Source organism: Trichoderma virens (assembly GCF_000170995.1).
Source record: "Trichoderma virens Gv29-8 chromosome Unknown TRIVIscaffold_84, whole genome shotgun sequence".
Taxonomy (NCBI): Eukaryota; Fungi; Ascomycota; class Sordariomycetes; order Hypocreales; family Hypocreaceae; genus Trichoderma; species Trichoderma virens.
The window spans coordinates 341,391-360,757 of NW_014013665.1; the positions used below are offsets into that span (position 1 = coordinate 341,391).

A 19,367-nucleotide genomic window follows, 5' to 3' on the forward strand; every position below is an offset into this window, starting at 1 on the left:
GCAACACCATCATCACCACCACCAGCATCAGCACTGGGCCGATCGCTGGTTCGTTTCCGACGCTGCTTGACTCGCACGCGCAGCACGACAAGGCCGGAAACGAGGCCGCAGACGCATTACCACCCCCCTGTCTCGAGACTCGAGACTCGACGCTCTACCCCTCTCGCTCGCTGCATCAGTCTGTGTGTCTGTCTTTTCGGCCTCCTCCAGCCTCTCCCGCTCTCTTTTGTCTCGCCAGTGTCCAGTGACGGCAATTCGACTGCCGCTACGGAGTACTCGCATTGCGAGGTAGCATTGATTGATTCCATACCACTACCGACTAACCTGCGCACCGGTAGATACCTACACCAAGGCATCGCCAAACTCACTCCCTGCTTATCCACCTGCCTTGCCTGGTCCGTCTATCCCCCCCATCACATCACATCAATGATCGTCTCGGCCTCACCAGCCCTGCGGCGTCTTGCCTTGGCCTCCCGGCTTCGCTCGCATGGCCCCTCTTCTCTGCTTCCATGCCGTCGCTGCGGGGCCACGCCTGCATCCTCTTCCCACTCCCTCCTGTCTGCCTCGCTCTTCTCTCTCTCCTCCTCAGCTGCAGCAGCCACTAGTATGAGCATGAGGATGGCGTCGACGTCTGCCGCCTTGCCTCGTCTGGCCATCTTCGAAGCCGTAGCTCGGCACGATCCCGAAGCTCTCGCCGTGGTCCACTCGTTGTCTGGCCGCCGCTTCACCTACGGCCAGCTGCTTGGCGATGTGCGCCGAGCGCGGACCCGGCTGCTGGAGGCGCGCGGGAAAAGCGCTGGTGACGACCTGGACGGCGAGAGAGTGGCCCTGCTGGTAGAGAATAGCTACGACTACGTAGGTGAGCGAGCCCTTTAAACACACACATCAAAAATACAAGGATCAAAAGCTTGTCCTTGATGTGTTTTTCATGTATCTCCCCTGCTGCGTATACGAGCACAACTCGCTGATACCATGTCCCCGCGTCCTCGTCCGCGGGACATCAAACAGTCACCCTCCTGGCCATTCTGGCCGCACGTTCAATAGCTGTGCCCCTATCTCCAGCCTTTCCTATTCCCGAGCTAGAGTATGTTCTTAATCACAGCGAGGCCTCGTTGCTCGTGTCCTCGCCCAAGTTTGCGTCCAAGGCCCAGCAGGTCTTGGCTGCAGACTTGACGTCCAAGCCATCCCACGTGGAGCTGCCCAAGCATGCTGAAAGTGCGGCTGCAACGGGAGAGAATGTTCCCTTGGAAGACAATGCCAATCCGGGACAAGCAGGTCTCATGCTCTACACGTCGGGGACGACCAACAAGCCGGTAAGAATCACTTAGTACACTCCCTCCTTCTGTCCACGTGAGCCTCGTTCTAAGAATCATCTCCAGAAAGGCGTCCTGCTCCCCCAGTCTGTCTTGACAGCCCAGGCCCGCTCTCTGCACGAAGCTTGGGAATACTCTCCCACTGATCACCTGCTCCATCTTCTTCCCCTCCACCACATCCATGGCGTCGTCAATGCCATCCTGACGCCCCTGATCGCCGGGTCATCCATTGAGTTCATGTTCCCCTTCAACGCTGACGCCGTCTGGAATCGCCTGGCCGCCCCCTTCCTCTCTCCCTCCGCCGAGACCAATGGCATCACCACCAACGGTGACGCAGCCGCCAAGTCTTCTTCTCCCAAGCCCAAAGTCACCTTCTTCACCGCGGTCCCAACCATCTATAGCCGTCTCCTCAACAGCCACAAGTCCCTGCCCCCTCCCATCCAGGATGCCGCTCGTCAGGCCGTTTCTCCCTCCAACTTGCGCCTCAACATCTCCGGCTCGGCCGCCCTTCCTACCCCCATCAAGACGGCCTGGGCCTCGCTCAGCAACGGCAACGTCCTCCTGGAGCGCTACGGCATGACCGAAGTCGGCATGGCGCTCTCCTGCGGCCTGTCCTTTGCCGATCGTGTCGACGCTTCCGTCGGCTGGCCCCTGCCCTCCGTCCAGGCCCGCCTCGTCGACGTCGACACTGCGGAAGTCATCCTCCCCGGCCAGGAACTCGACGCCCAAGGCCGCGAGCGCTCTGGCGAGATCCAGCTCCGTGGTCCCACCATCTTCAAGGAGTACTGGCGTAACCCGGCCGCCACTGAAAAGGAGTTTACGGCTCCCGACTCGGATGGCCATGGCCCCTGGTTCAAGACGGGCGACGTCGCCGTCCGCCGTCCCGTCGCAACCGCAGGCCTCAACTCCGCCGCCCAGCCCTGGGCCCAGGGCCCCCTGTACTTTATCCAGGGCCGCAAGTCCGCCGACATCATCAAGACGGGCGGCGAAAAGGTCAGCGCCCTCGAGGTTGAGCGCGAGCTCCTCTCCCTGCCGCAAGTCGCCGAGGCCACCGTCGTCGCCGTGCCCAGCGGCTCGTGGGGCCACAAGGTCGGCGCCGTCATCGTGCTCGACCGCTCCGTCGCCGAAAAGTGGTCGGCCCTGGACATGCGCCGCGCGCTCAAGAGCCGTCTTGCCAACTACAAGATCCCCCAGGTCATGAAGGTCGTCGACAGCATCCCGCGCAACGCCATGGGTAAGATCAACAAGAAGCAGCTCGTGAAGGCCATCTTTGCCGATGAGCACAGTGGCGACGAAGCATGAGCACCTCTTTTCATTTCACTCGTAACAGTTTTCTTTGCCATTTGTTGATCACTTGTATGAATTACCTAGAGGTATGGTGTGAAGGATAGAGGAGGCCTGGTATTTACCTAGTAGGTAGCTGTAAGCGAGTACCTCTACATCTAAATGAAAGAGAGACTCGGGGGAGTGATCAAGAGTTAGTAGGTAGTCACAGGTTGTTTTACTGTTAGCAGCAGTACATCAAATGGTAAAAGAAATCTCTTGAATAAAAAAAAATGCATAAAAAATAGCACATCATTCTTGGCCTGAACATCAAACATCTATTTTTGGATAAAGGTTCCTGTTTGCTCCCTCGCCGGCCGCATCTGCCATCTTGCGCGGTGCTCTGGCGAGTTTCAACATGGAGAAAAAGATTAAAACGAAAGCTCCTGAGCTAACGCCGTCATGAGATGTGAGAAAGATGCCATCGTCCCAGAGTCATTAGTTGCCCGAGAAGCCAAGCCCAAGCCTTGCCGTGCGCAAACCCCGACCCGAATCCGACAAAAGAAAAGGTAAATCATGCCTCCAACCACCTCTGCTCTTCGGGCCGGCCTTCCAACCCATGGAGGAAAGACCTCAAGACAGATGTGCATACCGGGGTTGTGCTACGGATATCTGGTTGTGGTAGGTGGGTGTAATAAATGCGGCCCCCTTTTTCCCCGTCCAATATTATAAACAGCCTCTCCTCAAGCGTCTACACGACATACTTGGCCTTGGCTCTGGTGCTACCAGCATGAGCACTGTCGGTGTGGCCGGAAAACTCGACCTGCTCGTTGGCGGGGAGCTCGAGGGTGTCCTTGAACTTCCGGCCAATAGACAGAAGAATGTCCTTACCCTTCTCTCCGCTTCGGCCCTTTCCGCCAGCAACATCTCCGTCGCCTCGTCCGGGGATGCTCTTTCCGATGGTGCGAGTCCAGACACCAATACGATAGAAGCCCTTGCGGACGTTGACGACAACGCCCATGACCTCACCATCCTCCTCCTCTTCGAGAGTCTCACCGATGGCACCCATCATGACCTGAAGCCAGAGGCGATCGACATCGACATTGCGCTTATCCTTGTACTGGTAGGACCACTTGCCACCATGCTTATTCTGGGGGTCTTCCCACTCAGGACGAACGCCAGCCTTGAACAGGTGGTAATCGGACTTGAGAGCAAGTTCTGAAACAGGAGCAACGTTGTTCTGCGCAATGCAAGAGTCAGCAGTGGGAAACACAGCATGAAAGCCCGGGAATTGTCGCCATGTGCGAGAATTGTGGGCAAGGAATGGATAGACCTACGTATACGCCCCAAAACTCCTCAACCGAGTCGAAGGTGATGACCTCCTTCAGCAGGTCATTCCAGTTGTCACCCTACAGCACAACACCGACATGTTAGCTCCGTCTCCTCATCAAAGGATCCCGAAATTCTGCCAGCTCAAAAGCTTGCTCCATTTGACAGCCCATACCTTTCCGCTCGGTGGCTTGGTGAACCACAGAGTCCACTTGCTCTGGAGGGGGTGCTTGACGGTGAAGTTGTCCTTGTCGTGGAACACAGTCACAGGCTTGCCGTCATCCTTGGCCTCGGTCCCGTGCTCGTTGTCGCTGGGGGAGATGGGGATGGTGGAAAGGTCGACCTGCTGGTCCATGTTTGGTGTGTCAATCGCAGCAGCAGCCATTGTGCTTGTGGGGCTGTGATTCAATTTCGGGTGTTGGTTGGAATGCGAAGAAGCTGAAGAAGGAGAAGCGAGAGAGAGAGAAAAAAGAAAGCCGAAATTTTGGAGCTTTCAGAGGCGGGAGTCAAAATCGCGGGGCAGCGGTGGGATGTGAAGAGGCGACAAGTCGAAAAACTTGCGGTGGCGGGCGTGGGAAGAGAGTCGCTTGATTGCTTCTCCGTTTGTTTGCGGTCGAGGAGATGGAGGAAAGTTCCGGTCCGAGGTGCTGATCTTTGCGTCTGATCGAATTTGCGCCAGGCAAACTTCGGGTTCGTCAAGTGCGAGGGGCGCGAGCGATACTTCGCAATCAATTCTCTGGGTGTTGAAAAAAATGTCGTTGGACAAGACGCTAAAAGCCGTGCCTGCACTGTGGGAGTGGTGGCCTAAGATACAAGGCGCAAACTGCCCAAGAACCTGTGACTTGCAATGTCTTAGTCAGTCTGTTGCGCACATATGTAGTCTGTACAAGAGTCTGTCTCATTGATGCTGTAAAGAGAGGAAGGACTTCTCAAAATTGAACGTTGGCAGCATTGCAATAACGTAAGCTGTATTCTCTCCATTTAAAAGTTGACGCAATTTGCTCATATCCTACAGAGCGTTTCTTGGGAGGTATCAGAGCATAGGTAGTATTCCATATATATAGGTAGGTATGTGCCTTGGTAGTATTTGCTTATTATGACATCCTCGATTTTCAAGCACAGATCCGTAACCTTCAGCGAAATCATCCTTTCATCCTTTCATCCAGCATATATGCGCTCATCCCAGCTCCATATCCCTATCCCTCGTTCCCATAAATTTCAAAGCCCTTCCGTCTCCCATTCTATCATGGAAAAATAAAGCAACATTTCGCTCCACTTGTAGGTATAACCCAAAAAAGAAAAAAAAAAAAAAAAACAGAAACATAGAAAGATCCATCTACAGCCGTTCACCCTTTTCCTTGGCTAGAAAGCCCCTTAGCTTGTAATGTTCCACCATCGTCGGATCGTAATGGCACCAGCCTATCCCTTTTGTGCATGCTATACTAGTCCTTTTCATCCCAAAAATTCCAACCTGTCCTCCTATTGAACGCCTCCTTTAGAGCAAAAATAGCGTAGTGAAAACCGAATGGAGAAAAAACGCAGCCAAAAAGTCGTAATCGTGAGATTTCAGCACCTGATAATGATGCGTGATGCCTGTATCTGCCCGAGGCAGACGCTTCTTTCAAATAAAGAAGCCAAAACTTTTGTTCAAACCAACAAGAAAAACAAATTGAGGAGAAAACTGCGCCATTCAAGGAGACGGAGGTCAGGTCCCCGTTCCGTTCTCCAGCTTGTTGACATTCTCTTCAGTCAGAGCCTCCCCTGTACCCGGCTCGGGAAGAGAATTGTTGCGAAGGTCGGCCGGTACACCTCCGGCCGCATCAATGAGCTTCGTCTCATGAAGCATGTTCGACCACTCTTGCTCATCTTCAAGTCGGCGGATTGGAGGTGACATTTCGACCGCAATAGCAGAGTCAAATGGCGAAGGCTCGTGCTCTCCATTGGTTGTAAGTGGTCGTGGTGTAACTGGGCTAGTATGAAATTCTTCAGATGCTGAAAGAGGAGATGGGTCGCTCTCTTCGATGCCCAGATGCGGGATGTCTGCATTGTCACAATGCTCACCCATCTCGGAGCAATCAGAAGCAGGCGGCTCCGATTGGGGGTGACGCCGTGTCAGAGACCATCTGATCAGCATCTTCTCCAACACCTTCATTGTCACCGGTTTCGGTAGATAGTCGTCCATGCCGGCTCTAGTACACTTCTCACGATCTCCGTGGATTGCAGATGCAGTCATGGCCACGATGGGCACATTTTGAACAAGGGTTTTGTATGGAAGATGATGTCGAAGAAGATGGGTGCATTTGTAACCATCAATGATGGGCATCTGCACATCCATTAGTATAATGTCGGGCATTTTGTTTTGGCCCTTTGATGCGCCAATCATGTAGTCCAACGCTTCTTTGCCATTCCAAGTCGCCGAGACCTGGAAGCCAAGCTTTCCAATTGTACGTGTGGCAATTTTTTGATTTACCGGGCTAAAATGAGGGGGGAAATATTAGCATTAGCCGCAAGAAAAGTATACTGGAGAAGCGGTCTCCGGGTGAACACTTACTTATCCTCTACCACCAATATATGCAATCGCGATCGTTCGGATAGAGGCAGCTCCTGCTCGGCTGGAGGGGGCGTCCGTAGGGATGGGCGCCGACGAGATTTGCCAGCAGAGTTACTCGTAACGCCATCCGAGCCTTGGGAAGCGCCTGTCACCTGCTCATATTCTGAGCTGTTGCATGACAGGCTCAGCTCAGACTGCAGCCGGTCGGGAATGGCCCCCGGTTCTACCAACGTAGGAGCTGGGGCTCCCGTCGGCTTCATAAAAGGGATCCAAAACGTGGCTTTCGTGCCCGAGCCCACATTGGATTCCAACTTGATGCGACCATTCATCAGGTCCAGCAAGTTCTTGCAGATTGTCAATCCCAGTCCAGTGCCGCCAAATTTCCGCGCCGTAGACGGATCACCTTGGCTGAACGGCTTAAACAGCTTCTTGCGAACATCGTCCTCAATGCCAATTCCCGAGTCTTCAATGACAAAGCGAACCTCGATTGTCTCGGCCGTTTCGCGCTCCTTGACCACCGAAAATCTCACATATCCCTGATTGGTGAACTTGATGCTGTTTGTGAGGAGATTGGTAATGATCTGCCGCAACCGGCCGGGGTCACCAAGGACCACGCGTTCATTGGCAATGTCCTTCCCAACGTCGGATCGAAAATCTAGGTTTTTCCGTTCAACAGCAAACTTGAGCATCTTCCTCACATCTTGAACAATGTGAGAGAGGGAAAACTGGACTTCTTCAATGTCCAAGCGACCCGATTCTACCTTTGAAAAATCCAGGATATCGTTGATTACGGTGAGCAGCGATGTAGCGGAGCTTTGAATGTTGTCGACATATTCACGCTGCTCCTTACTCAGCTCCATATCGCTCAACAATTCTGCCATGCCAAGAACCCCAGTAATAGGCGTCCTGATTTCGTGGGACATGTTGGCCAAGAACTGGCTCTTCAGCCTGGTAGCTTCTTTAGCAGCAGCCTCATTTGCCATTGCGCGACGCTTCTCCTTAGACTGCTCTCGCAAGGCTTCCCCTCTGATTTTCAGTTCAGTGACATCCATTATTACACCGATGGCCCCCTCAATACACGTCTCCTTGGTAGCCATCCCATCCTTGGTCTTTTTGCCGAGCATTGGATGAAATCGTGTTCGATACCAGCGGTCGTCTGTAACGCCCCAACAGTTAGCCCGCCACATCTTTCTGTTACCATTCTCTGAGGGAGGGGAGCATTGTTTTCAACTCACCGAGGGCATGTTCCTTCACATCTTCATTGCTCCTTCCTTCAAGAATGTCCTCAATAGGTTGAAGCCACTTAAGACGCTCTGCGTCAAGCACCCGTCCCGAGATTCGGTTGAAAACTGTGTACATGTTCTCTCCAATAAACCACCTGCTTTTCTCGTGGTTGTCTTCAGAGGCGCTGTTCCAGATCAAGGCGCCCTCCAGCATCGTAACACGGCGCTCGGGGTCAACAGTGAAGATGGTGGTATGCGAGTGGGCAATCACGCTTAGCAACTGTTGGCGAGTACGCTTAGCACTCAATTTCGTCTGCATGCTCTCGTGAATGTCGGTGCAAGTTCCTATTGGATTGTTGTCAAATGGTTAGCTTCCTTTGTGACTCGGTTTTCCTCTCGAGAAAGATTAGACGTACCAAACCATTTCTCAATGTTACCCGTTTCCTTGTCGCGCACAGCAAGTGCACGGCCGAGAAACCACCGCCACTCTCCCTCCTTGCTAAGGCAACGGTATTCCATGACATAGGGATCTCCAGTTTCCAGAGAGCGACTCCACCGGGAGCGAGCCTCGGGCAACTCGTCAGGATGAATGGCAGCTTGCCAGTTCAGGCCAACACACTGCTCGGGAGTCAGGCCGGTGTACGCGTACCATTTCGTATTGAAGAAATCGTGCATTCCGTTTGGGCGTGCTGTCCATACAAGCTGCGGCATGGCGTCGCAAATGATCTTGAACCGCTCCTCGTCACGCTCTTTGATATGAGTAATCTCCTCCCTCATCATTGTCACATCACGCCCAGTCACTATGCCGGCGAGAAATTCGTGTGTGGTCTCATCGTAGATGCCTTCTCCCAGCACATCAAATATGATCTTCTTCCCGCTGCGTGCGTACATGCCGATACGCTTGCTGTCGAACGGCGTCTCCGTCCGAAGTAAAGTGGAGATTGGATACTCGCTGACATCCAGCTGCCTTGTGAAATCTTCGTTCCATACTTTCCATTTTTGCAGCAGGTGAAATCCATCGCTAGACGAGTCGAGATCGGTATCGACGGGGAAGAGCTCTCTGGCCGCTTTATTCGGAAATGTTACACTGCCATCCTTCCACATGGCAACGACAGGCATCTGCGTGTTATCAATGAGAGCGTCCTTCATCCTAATCATTTTCTGGAGCACGGAAGGCGTGCTTGCTTGCGAATGAGATGCAATGGACGGGGGTCCCATGGGAGGGAACGGGCTCGAAGACATGGTGATGACGCCCGGGCTGTAAAACAGGGGCGAGCTGGAGTCTCGACTAGATGCGACAGACGATGGGTTCGAGGTGGCAATGGACTTTTTCTCGACAGCTTCAAGGATGCTGGATCGAGCGATGGCCCTTCGGTTACTGGGCGGCATCGGCGAAGCCGACTGGGTGTTGGTGAAGGTCAAGGTAAAGAAGATTTGCTTATCCTCGATTTCCCAGACGGTAATGATCATCTTGGCAAAGGCGTGGTATTCGGATTCTTTTGACTTGTACCGGCTGTTGAATGCGGTTTTGGTGATGTCTTTTCTAGTAATGACGACCTCTACTGTCGCATCCTGCGTCGGTCGTTCGATGGGCTTGACCTGCTCAGTAAGAGCGGTGGTGGCAGTTGGCGTGGCGTCGCCGGCGGCTCCAAAGTGAGATTGTCGTCGTTGTTGGCTCGAGGCCGGTGGCCGTATGCCGACTTCAGTGATGAGGGTGTCGAGGAAGGTCTCCCATGTAACCCATACAGGGCGGCCATCCTGGATCATATCAATGCCTACCTGTGGCAGAGTCTGACCACGCAACTTCTCCATCGTTGCCGACACATCCTCATCGCTCAAATCATCCGAGATGATGCCAAGCATCCTCCCCATGGCTTCGTTGGCGAGTACAACGGTCTTGAGGTTGTTTAGTATGATGACAGGGACAGGCAGGTATTGCATTGCGGAAAAGGCAACCTGGCCGGGCGATATTGAAGGCATGGAGAGGCGAAATGGGCTTTGGGACTTGGAACGGATTCCATCGCCAGGGTCTCTGAGGAATCGTCCACCGCCCATAGAGCGAGGACTCTGGTCGACATAGCTGTTCATGTCTGCCGTGGTCACCTTGGACGGCACTCGGTCTTTCATAGACGCTACGATGTCGGGATCGAGATCCGGCGGACCTCGCGGGGCATCGTGAGCAGCGGGAGCGGGAGCTAGAGCAGACTGTGACGCTCGAGTTTGAGAGCTCTCGCGAGCATCTTCCAAGGACGTCATATCGTCAGCATTCCACGCATGAGGGAGACGCGCGCAGCGAGCCTAGACAGGTTGTTTCAAGGCGGCAGCAGTGGGATTCGTCGTCCAGGACTCGAAACGGAGAGATCCAAAGACTGTCGTGAGCAGGTCGAGGATGGTGGCGGAGTGACGGAGGCCTGCCCAGCTTCACCCAGAGGCAAGCACAAGCTGACAAGAGTCCAGCTCGACAAGGGATGTTTTATGATGGCAAGCTGAATAATTGGAGGCACGGACACAAAGGAGAAGGGAAGCACGGCACCCAGGACTCGATGCGTTAGTGCTGCTTTACTTGACGAAGCTATGCCGGTATCGCAATGGCGTGTGATATTGCAGATCTTGGGCTCCACCCATTCGATGGCCGGATGGGCGTTTTCCTGGAGTCGTGAAAAGTTAAAAGCGATGGGCAGACGGAGTCACGGACAAAGAGGGCCAAGTGCCGAGCTGGCAAGGCCCGTTTTATAAAAATGTCCGGCCTAGTTTGCGAGCTGCCGGCTGCCAGACGGGACGACGATGGAGGGCGGAAGGGGGAGGCAGAGAACAAGTGACAAGCTGACAAGGCAGCTGGATGGGAAGAAGAGGATCAATTGCGGACCGGAAGCGGGGGGGTTGAAACAGAGGTTGAATGAAGCGGACCTGGTGGCTTCTGACTATTCTTGTCGCCGTCGAGGGCCGCGAACAGAACAGCGTGGGGACTGGGGCTGGGCTAGGATTGATGGCTTGGGACTAGAATCGACGGGACCCTGAGCTGAGACAGGCAAGGAAAGGCAACTCGTAAATCCAGGTGCGAGTATGTAAGGTGGTGAACAAGGGCGCAGAGGAGAAAGAGGGAGGAGGGAGGAGGAGCGTGTGAGTGAATGGGGGGGAGAGAGAGAGAGAGAGAGAGAGGCGATTCGAGACTGCGGCGTGCTCTTTGTTTGGGGGTTTCAAAGGCGGTACTACTATATTACCTCTAATACCTCCCTCTACTTGTGGCCTCCAGCTCTATTACGGCACTGACACTACAGCACCTCCAATTCACTACCTCCAGTGCTCGACCTGTACGCAGCTGGCATGGGCGCCTCCAGCCCGGTTCGACGAGCCAGGGGCAGTGCTGTGAAAGAGCATGCGAGTAGTGGCTTTGTTGCAATCAGTGTGCCATTGACCGGCGAGGTGGGCCGTGGGTGAGCTGAGACGTCTGATTTCAACAAGTGCTCCCTCAAACAACCTTGAAGTACCTTGGATGTACGAGTACAGCAAGGTACAGATCAGATTCACTCATCCCGGACTGCCGCATAAACCTGGCAGAACGCCTATTGTAACGTTCACAAGCCTGCTAGCCCAGTATCACCTCTCCCTGCCTTGAGCTTCTCATCTCTGCAATTAATCCGTCTTACTTGGTACGCCCCGGCAAAAAGGCCTTTTGATTTACCCATTGGGCGAATGAGAAACCCGCCTCTGCCCTGGGCGTTTCGGTTCGGCTGGCGGGAGACGCGGGCCAACTGACACATGAAAAGGAATCGGTAACTGTACAAGTACATGCATCGATGTGTGATGGGAGCCAGCCGCATGCAAACACAAGGGCAGGACAAGACAGGGTGTGGACCTTTGGGAGCAATGCAGCCTCCCAAGTTGCCAAGGTACCAGTCATATTCACATATAACATCCCAGCGCATCTGCATGTACGTCCAGACCGCAAATTCGGTGTCCATGTGCCCAAGGTGAGACGCCCACGGCCAGAGGGCGAGCAAGACGAGAACCCGGAAGATGGCATTGGCCTTTTTTTTTTGCTGGGCGGCTCCGTGCTCTTAGTTTGTCTAGCATTTCATGGTGCGGGCACACTAACATTGTCCCTTCTCGTATGGATGGACGGATGCCCGGTGACCCGTCCTTGCTGCGAGGCATCCATCCGTCGCCTCTTTTTTTTGCCCTGTTGTGAGGGTATTAACTGCGATGATCTGTCAGGGCAGCAGGTTTGTGGAAATAAAAAAACAGGCGCCGGTGGGACATGACAAATTGGCACGACTCCAATCCGCCTGTCAAGCTGCGGTGGCGAAAACCAAAATCAAGCTGCCAGAAAGCTTGCTGCAAGGACAGGACGAGATCAGCAGTGGCGCCAGGGCTAACGACACGAGTCTAGCATGAACGCTTCCGCGATGAGCCTAGATGGTGTCTCTGCTATCGGGCCTTGCCCAGGCCAACGTGAATTTTCCCCTCTGCCATTTGACTTTCCCATGGGCCCGGCTAGGGCACAAAGTTGGATGCGTGGACGGGCAAAACACACCAGACGCAAAAAGGCACCGTCTGGGCCTGTAATTGCCGTCCTATCACATTCCGGATGCTAATGCGGCCGCTCCCACCATCAGCAATCCCTCCCGATCTGACTGGCTTGACCAGGCCCGGCTCCGTACAGGCCCAGCTCGCCTCGACAAGCTTGGGAGTTTGGGCCTGCAACATGCAAATCACTACTGCAGCTAAAATGGATTCTCTGCTGAGACGCCCAAGGTCTGGATGCTGCCCTGCTATACTTGTACAGACAAGGCAAACCTGACTCGACCCGACAGCCAGCAGATGCGGAGACGCTGATCTTGCAGCGTTTCTAGCCCATGCAAAGCAGAGCAAGCAGGAAATCAACCAAGTGACTGTACGAGGGGCCGATGCCCGCGGCGTCGCTCCCTCATCCTCCTCGTCCTCTGTCCTCTGTCCTCTGTCCTCTTGCGACGGGCGCAAGGGGCACAGTCCGCAGGGCTTAGGTAAAAGCTAGCAAGCCGCCTTGATTGTGCCTGTGTGTCGCCAGGCCCCTCCGTCAGATCGAGCAGAGAGCGCCGGCGAGAAAGCCAGAGCAACGAGGCTCGGCGAATGAGCGCGATCCGAGCAAGGATGCAGAGCTGGGAAAGGAGGGGGAATCAATGTGTTCTGCCCCTGGATCCAATCAGACGGGGCGATTTGCCAGAGTTGGACGATCCCTGGAATTTTTTGCCTTTTTTTTGCCCAGGCCAGCACCTCTTTTTTTGCTCTCTTTTTTGTCTCTCTCGCAGCTGTTCTCTCGTCCCTTTGGCCTTGCAGGGGCCTGGCTCTTTGGCTGCATGACAAGCCTCACTCGCAACCCCTGCTAACCCTGTTTGCAGACCAGGGTCCTCCCGATGCTGAGCAAAGCTCGGATCCACCCGTTGTCTAGAACACGGCTTCGGGTTATGGAGTCGTGGGCCAAAAAGTATGGAGGCTGCTTCTAGAGCTGCTGGTGGAGTTGCGACGGGGAGTCTGGTGACCCGGATCGAGCAGAGGTGAGCTGAGACATGTTGGCATCGTGTTTTCCATTGAGACGGACGAAGCTTACCGGCTGATAGCAAGCCATCTGCCCATCGTAGCCGCTGAGAATCTTACCGTAATACTAGCAGCAGTAGCTGTGACATGGCCTCCCAGGGGACCAAAGGGCTAGCACCGAATACGTGTACCGGTATCCGGTATCCGGAGCCCATCAGACCTCCTTCGACCTTGGTATACTCGTAGGTCTCTGTCTGTCTTACTTGTACATGCCGCGTACCTCGTTGTACTTTTTTCCGAGATGCGACAATTCACAATTCATTTCTCCGACTACAGTAGGCTATCAGCAGCACTAACACAAGACGGAGCGAGGTCCGTACCAACCACCAACTCCCAGTCGTCCCCTTTGCCATCTCGTACGAGTACCCATCATGCAGCTTGCATTTAGACAAAATCTTTCATTAAACTGATGGCCTAAATGCATACATATAAACCCGCAGCAAGTACTTCGCTGGCTCCCTTTGTTCCCCTCCGAAAACTCCAACACCACAGCTCGACTTAGACAGCAAATCGCATCAAAAGGCTCATGCCTCGAAAGCTCCACCAAGGCGATCTTAACTCCATTTTCCAATCGGCGCTTTTCCTAATACCACCCGGCTCCAGAAAAAAAGCACACCAGAGACCCTGGCTTTTGTCTTGGAGGGCTCCTGCAAGTCGTAGTCCACAGTAGTAGTACTTGTAGTAGTAGCTACTTGGTGCTCCGTACTGCTCGTAAAGCTTTCCCATCCCATTCCGCAAACAAATTTGCATCCAGCAGTTTTTTATGGGGCCCCCCCAAAGACACGGGCAACTTCACCGCATTCTCTCCAGTCCATGTAGTCCATGTATGTATGGTTCGGCTTCGGCTTGCCTAGCCAGAAATAGTGCCAGTGGCATCGCGCCATGCTCGTCAGCCTATCGTGAATTAAACTTCATCTGTCCGCAGTTCGAGCAGGTCCACCACTGCCGCGCCATCTCCGTCGTGCAAAACTCGCAGCGCCAAGTGGGCGGAGGAGGTGGTTGAGCTGGGCCCGGTGCCGACACGGCGCCCGAGGCCGATGTCGACGCTGGTGGCCTCTGGGCTGTTCGCAATGTCTCGAGAGCCTTCGTCTTCTTCTTTGGAGGGCTGTCTGTTAGGTCAATCACCGCTGGCCTCGGCCCGGGCTGTCTCGGCGTCACCGGTATGTGTAATGTTGCCTCGCCTCGCTCCACTCCGCAGGCATCGCAGCACAAGAAGTCCTGCGGGTTATGCAGAGTGCATACCGAACAGATCCAGAATCGCTCTTCGCTAGGACGAGGAGGCAGACGAGGAGGCACTGCTCTCTTATTATTCGTGCCAGGATTGCCGCTGCTGCTGCCCGCTCCTGGTCTTGGCCTTGAGCCGTCCAATGATACCGTCCTGTTCCCGTTTCCAGTCATTAATTTTTCCGCAGGCGATGAGGTCACATATGAGCCACCCATATTTGCCATGTCGTCCTCCTGCGCCATCTCCCACAAGGCTTGCGCAATGGCAAGATCGTTGGCCTCGTCCTCTTCTGCCTGCGTACGGAATCCATTCTTCGACGCGGTATCTGCAATGATCTGGATCTCATTGTCGCTCAGCTTGTCCGTGGCACAGCCCTCGAGGGCCTTTGAGCGCTTCTCGGCCGCCGCTGCCGCTGCTTGGCGTAGATTTCTACCTGGCCTTGGCGGCCGTGATATATCCCCTCCGCCAAGCCGTTGTCCTGACCCGCGAGTCAACTGCTCGTGAGCTTTGCGCTTTTCTGCGGCAGCTCGGGCAAGCCGCTGCACCTCATGAGTCGGCAGCGCCTGTCTTCCACCTAGCCGATGACCCTCGGACAAGAATCCTTCGCCCGTGTATCCCTTGAAAAGCAGCCCTTGCCATTCATCTCGCAGCTGGTCCCAGAGAGCATGGAACTTGGCATCATGAGGCCCATGTACAATGTGACATAGTTCGTGTAGCATCGTGTCCACGATACTTTCGGTTGGGAGGAACTGATTCTGGTCCTGCGGGTAACGTAACCGCAGACATATTCTCATCCCACGATTGACATTTAGGCCTATTGTAGTTGGTCAGTCAGTCGGTGAGTCAGTTGACTATGTTATTCGTAAGTGCACGCGCACCAAGTAAGTTATGCTGGTTGGGATAGAACTCGACCAGCTCCCCAACTTTCCACCCACGACTGCGCATGATTGGCTTCACTAGGGAGGCCACCTTCTTCAAGATGGTCAGTGCCTCATCAGCTCGGCGAAACTGTGCGAGGTGAGAGTATGATAGAACCAAGGGGTCATGTTCCGGCATATTGACAGTTGTTGAAGTATAGGGTATCAAGCATAAAGATGTGTCTGTGGTCTAAAACCAGACGCTCTGGAAGTTGATATCAAGCGATGCTGCAGGCTAATGCGAAGAAAAGAAGAGAAAAGAATCGCGTCTACATGGTTTCAAGTCGCCCAAAGATTCTTCTAGACACTCGCCACGTCACAAACGGATGCCTTGAATCGCGGCACCTCGTTTCAGACTCTGGCGTTTCTATTCCCCGATGGCAAAAGGTGCAATATCATGATTAGGATTCGACGGTTTCTAATCACACAGCTAAGGCACAAAGTATACGCGGCCCTTGATGACTAAGCCGGGCGCTGGGTGAATGAGCGACGCCGGGAAATTGTCAGATGATTGGCAGCGTGTAACCCTTAGAATATGGGGTTTGTTTATGTTGGAAAGGAAGAGAGATGAAAACGATGAATTCGTGATCTCTTATAAGTGCAAGAAGTAATATGTCGTTCAAGGTGCATGTAAAGGCGAATAACAGGGTCCAACACCGTCTTCGGTGTGCATGTGATAATGCCCGTGCTAGGAATGACTTCGGGAAAGCTGGTCATGGGAAATACACCCAGCTTGAAGACAAATGAACACGGAGTACATCTATCAAAATAACGAAAGAAGGGGAATCATTAAATCACTTAAATTCTATAAATAACTTTTTGTCTACACAGACTTGGCCGTTTCACTAGCAGTTTAGTTTGAGAAGTGTCAGGTACTAACCTCTCACCAAGTTAAAAATATGAGCATCTCATACATGAATGCGCACTTATGGAATCGGGGCTCGTTAACCCATTTCGGCACAGAATGCATGAGAATATGGTCTTATGGAGAATCCTTCGGCAGCATCTAGAACCTTCATGGTTCTTTGCGGGCATTAGGCTCGCTTACAAATTTGTCATTTTCGGGATGCATATCCGTCACTTATCAATGTAAAACAGCCACCAAAAGAAACAATCAGATACAAACAAGTACAATGCGCAAGTTCACATTTGATTGGTTACTAGATAGTCTAATAGCACGGGAGTACCCCGAACTGAACCAAGTACTCGGCGTATTATAGAAAGCACCTTGCACAGCTGATATACTTGCCCCCCAAAGGTCCTGGACCCCCCTGGTAACCAAGCTGTCACATTTACAGATGGCTGATGAAGGGTTTTTGTAGGATGATTGGTTCACCTTACCGAGGGACTAAGCCTCAAGAGTGTCGATATCCCTCGACATGCATAGGCATACTTAGTGTGGCTACCTGAGTCGGAGACGCCGAGAAGACATGTCAACACTGTCGGATCACTCATATTTGGAGCCGAGGCTGGACGGTCAAATGGAACTGCGAACCATGAAGCTTTGTGAAGTTTATAGAGCAGCAATACTTGGCGTTTTGCTTCACAAGGTAGGGGTTTTTGAGTCCTGCGTATTTGGCTACATGATAGGTTTCCTATTTTGTCTGGATTGCATGAGCTCGGTGGCAAGATGCACGCTATTAATGTTCCGATAAACACAACATAAATATTTATACAGAGTTACCGTGGGAGAACTGGTGTAATATATACAGGCATATGAGCCCCGTGATTTACACGTATTTACGGAGGTAGTGAGTATTAGATACATTGCTCCGCGAGGACCGCATTAGCTCATCACACCTATTCACCAACGTACGTGTTTGCAGCAACATCGAAAGCGTCAACAATTCAGACTCATCTATTTAATCGAGATCTATGAATTTAGATTTATTACCACCCAGTGCATCTTCCACTCTCTTCATAGCCGCCAACACCTTCTCCTCCTCCAGCCGCCGTCCAACAACCTGGACGCCAACCGGCAGGCCATGCATATCCTCAGCATCATATAACTTGTAGGCGCCTCGAGCAATCCCGTTGAGTCTCTTGATATCAAAAGTACTTGGCAATTGGTCCTTTTCTTTGTCCACATGGGTCACAGGCATCACGCCCGCGGAGTAGTCAATCTGCAAGCACTTGGCATTAGTAACTCCTTGACCCAACGTACGTAACATGTCGCCATCCAAGAGCACCCACCAAATTAAAGAGAAAGGTGTATCCACAACTGCTCGCAGCATCGTGCATCCCATTATGAGGAACCGCAGGCAGTGCGTTAGGCGGAGCAATGAGAAAGTCAATCTTGGCATCTTCCCACCACTCGAACCATCTTCTCTTGTAAGCCTCTCGCTTGGCAATGAGCTGCCAATACTCATGGACATCCTTGGCATGCCAGTTGTAAAGGAGGTCTGCTCACAGAGGATCCCTCTGGATGTATTTTACCCAAAGATAATGCAGATACTTGATGGGTCGGGGAAGTCGCATGTAGAAGCGCATTCGTACAACGCCGGGGTCATTAGACTCTCCCCTGCGGAAAAAGGAGTGAACCGTTTTCAGCCCATCGCTGCACAAGAGGTGGGATACAAATTGCAAAGCCTTATATGGCGATGGAGGGTTAATCTCAACAATCTCGTGGCCGGCATTGCGAAGAGCCGTCTCAGCCATCTCAAGGGCCCTTCTGCAAGCAGGACTGGGGTCTACGACACCATCTGTCCGGAAGACTCCAACCCTGGGTCTGCCGTTTTGTAGGATTTCCTGTTCAATTTCAGATCTCCATGGAAGAGGATGCACCGAGTAGTCATATGTCCATGGTTTCATCCAAATAATGGATCGAGTAAAATACGTGAGATCATCCAAGGTCCGAGCCATCGGGGAGTAAACCGAAGGGACACCATCCTGACCCGGCATCGACGTGCTTGCTCCCAGCTTCATCCATCGGCCTGTAAAACATTTAAGAGAATATATACCCGAATAATGAGCGGGACATCGGACACTGCCTGCGACGTCGCTCCCGATTCCAGTTCTGCCGCCGAGAGCGAGCAGCGCACCCTCGCCACCGGTAGAACCTCCCGGCGCGTACTTGCTATTGTAAGGATTGGTAGATCGGCCCCAAACGTCGTTGCTGGACTCGAAGCTCAACAACGTTACGGGAACGTTGGTGTTGACATACGGTACGGCTCCGGCGTCTTTCAGCAGCTTCGTCATTCCCCCGTCCTCTGTTTTCACGTCGCCAACGTACTCGCCAACGAACTTGCTAAATCCAACCGAGGAGTCATACCTTGCTACATCTACAGTATCCTTGAGACTGACAGGAATACCTGCCAGAGGGCCACTCAGATTAATCGATCCATCTTTGAGCCATTGCTCCGCGGAAGGTATCATAACCTCAGTTAAGCAGTTGGTCTTTTCGTGTGCCCTGACAGCAACTTTGGCGTACGTGTTCAAAATCTCATCGGCTCGGCCAGCGTCCTTGTGTACTTCGAGGACGAGGTTCTCGATTGGTTTGTTGATGGTCTCTCGGTCTATGACGCTGAAGGGGCCATGGCATCCTGGGAGGGCTCTGATTTTGGCAGCTCGCTGGCTTTGCTTGAAACGACTAATAACTTCGTCAGAAACAAGGATGATTTTCGTTTGAGGTGAACACATGTGTAGAGAAATGGGGCCATGAATCGTACCAGTCTAGCCTGTGTTGAAGATATTCCAGGAGAAACATTACTGAGATTGTATGAAGCTATTGACAAACGAGTGCCAGTTCAGCCCGGTAAAAATCCAATTTCAGAGGATAAAGTTGGCCACTGACCTTAATGGACTAATCATTGCATGAATCTCACAAGACGACACGCCCTACAGCTATCAAAGGCATCGGCTCGATAATGGAAACACCTGATGCTATGCAGATCAAGTTTCCCCGCATCTGGAATCCAATGGCGCGGTTCATCGCTCCGGTAATTCAAGACAAGTTGTAAGCCAGGTGCAAGC

The 19,367-nt window shown here is 53.0% G+C and overlaps 5 protein-coding genes across 5 annotated transcripts; 1 reads left to right on the forward strand and 4 right to left on the reverse strand.

The window, feature by feature from the left end:
* Positions 1-618: 618 nt before the first annotated feature.
* TRIVIDRAFT_50637 (uncharacterized protein) lies at positions 619-2,615 on the forward strand (the record flags this gene model as incomplete). The annotated part of the gene is made up of 3 exons (XM_014097871.1): positions 619-859; positions 1,009-1,313; positions 1,380-2,615. 3 exons carry the CDS (start codon positions 619-621, stop codon positions 2,613-2,615), a joined length of 1,782 nt encoding a protein of 593 aa, XP_013953346.1.
* A 712-nt stretch (positions 2,616-3,327) lies between these two features.
* TRIVIDRAFT_50654 (uncharacterized protein) lies at positions 3,328-4,260 on the reverse strand (the record flags this gene model as incomplete). The annotated part of the gene is made up of 3 exons (XM_014097872.1): positions 3,328-3,816; positions 3,914-3,985; positions 4,081-4,260. 3 exons carry the CDS (start codon positions 4,258-4,260, stop codon positions 3,328-3,330), a joined length of 741 nt encoding a protein of 246 aa, XP_013953347.1.
* A 1,350-nt stretch (positions 4,261-5,610) lies between these two features.
* TRIVIDRAFT_50684 (uncharacterized protein) lies at positions 5,611-9,767 on the reverse strand (the record flags this gene model as incomplete). The annotated part of the gene is made up of 4 exons (XM_014097873.1): positions 5,611-6,379; positions 6,457-7,612; positions 7,692-8,024; positions 8,096-9,767. 4 exons carry the CDS (start codon positions 9,765-9,767, stop codon positions 5,611-5,613), a joined length of 3,930 nt encoding a protein of 1,309 aa, XP_013953348.1.
* Positions 9,768-13,639: 3,872 nt separating this feature from the next.
* On the reverse strand, positions 13,640-15,761 carry TRIVIDRAFT_78116 (uncharacterized protein; the record flags this gene model as incomplete). Its single annotated transcript, XM_014097874.1, has 3 exons — positions 13,640-14,555; positions 14,628-15,292; positions 15,357-15,761. The coding sequence occupies 3 exons, from the start codon at positions 15,532-15,534 to the stop codon at positions 14,148-14,150; spliced, it is 1,251 nt and encodes a 416-aa protein (XP_013953349.1).
* A 1,496-nt stretch (positions 15,762-17,257) lies between these two features.
* Positions 17,258-19,101, reverse strand: TRIVIDRAFT_193624 (uncharacterized protein; the record flags this gene model as incomplete). Its single annotated transcript, XM_014097875.1, has 4 exons — positions 17,258-17,518; positions 17,589-17,771; positions 17,832-18,984; positions 19,064-19,101. 4 exons carry the CDS (start codon positions 19,099-19,101, stop codon positions 17,258-17,260), a joined length of 1,635 nt encoding a protein of 544 aa, XP_013953350.1.
* Between the last annotated feature and the right edge of the window lie 266 nt (positions 19,102-19,367).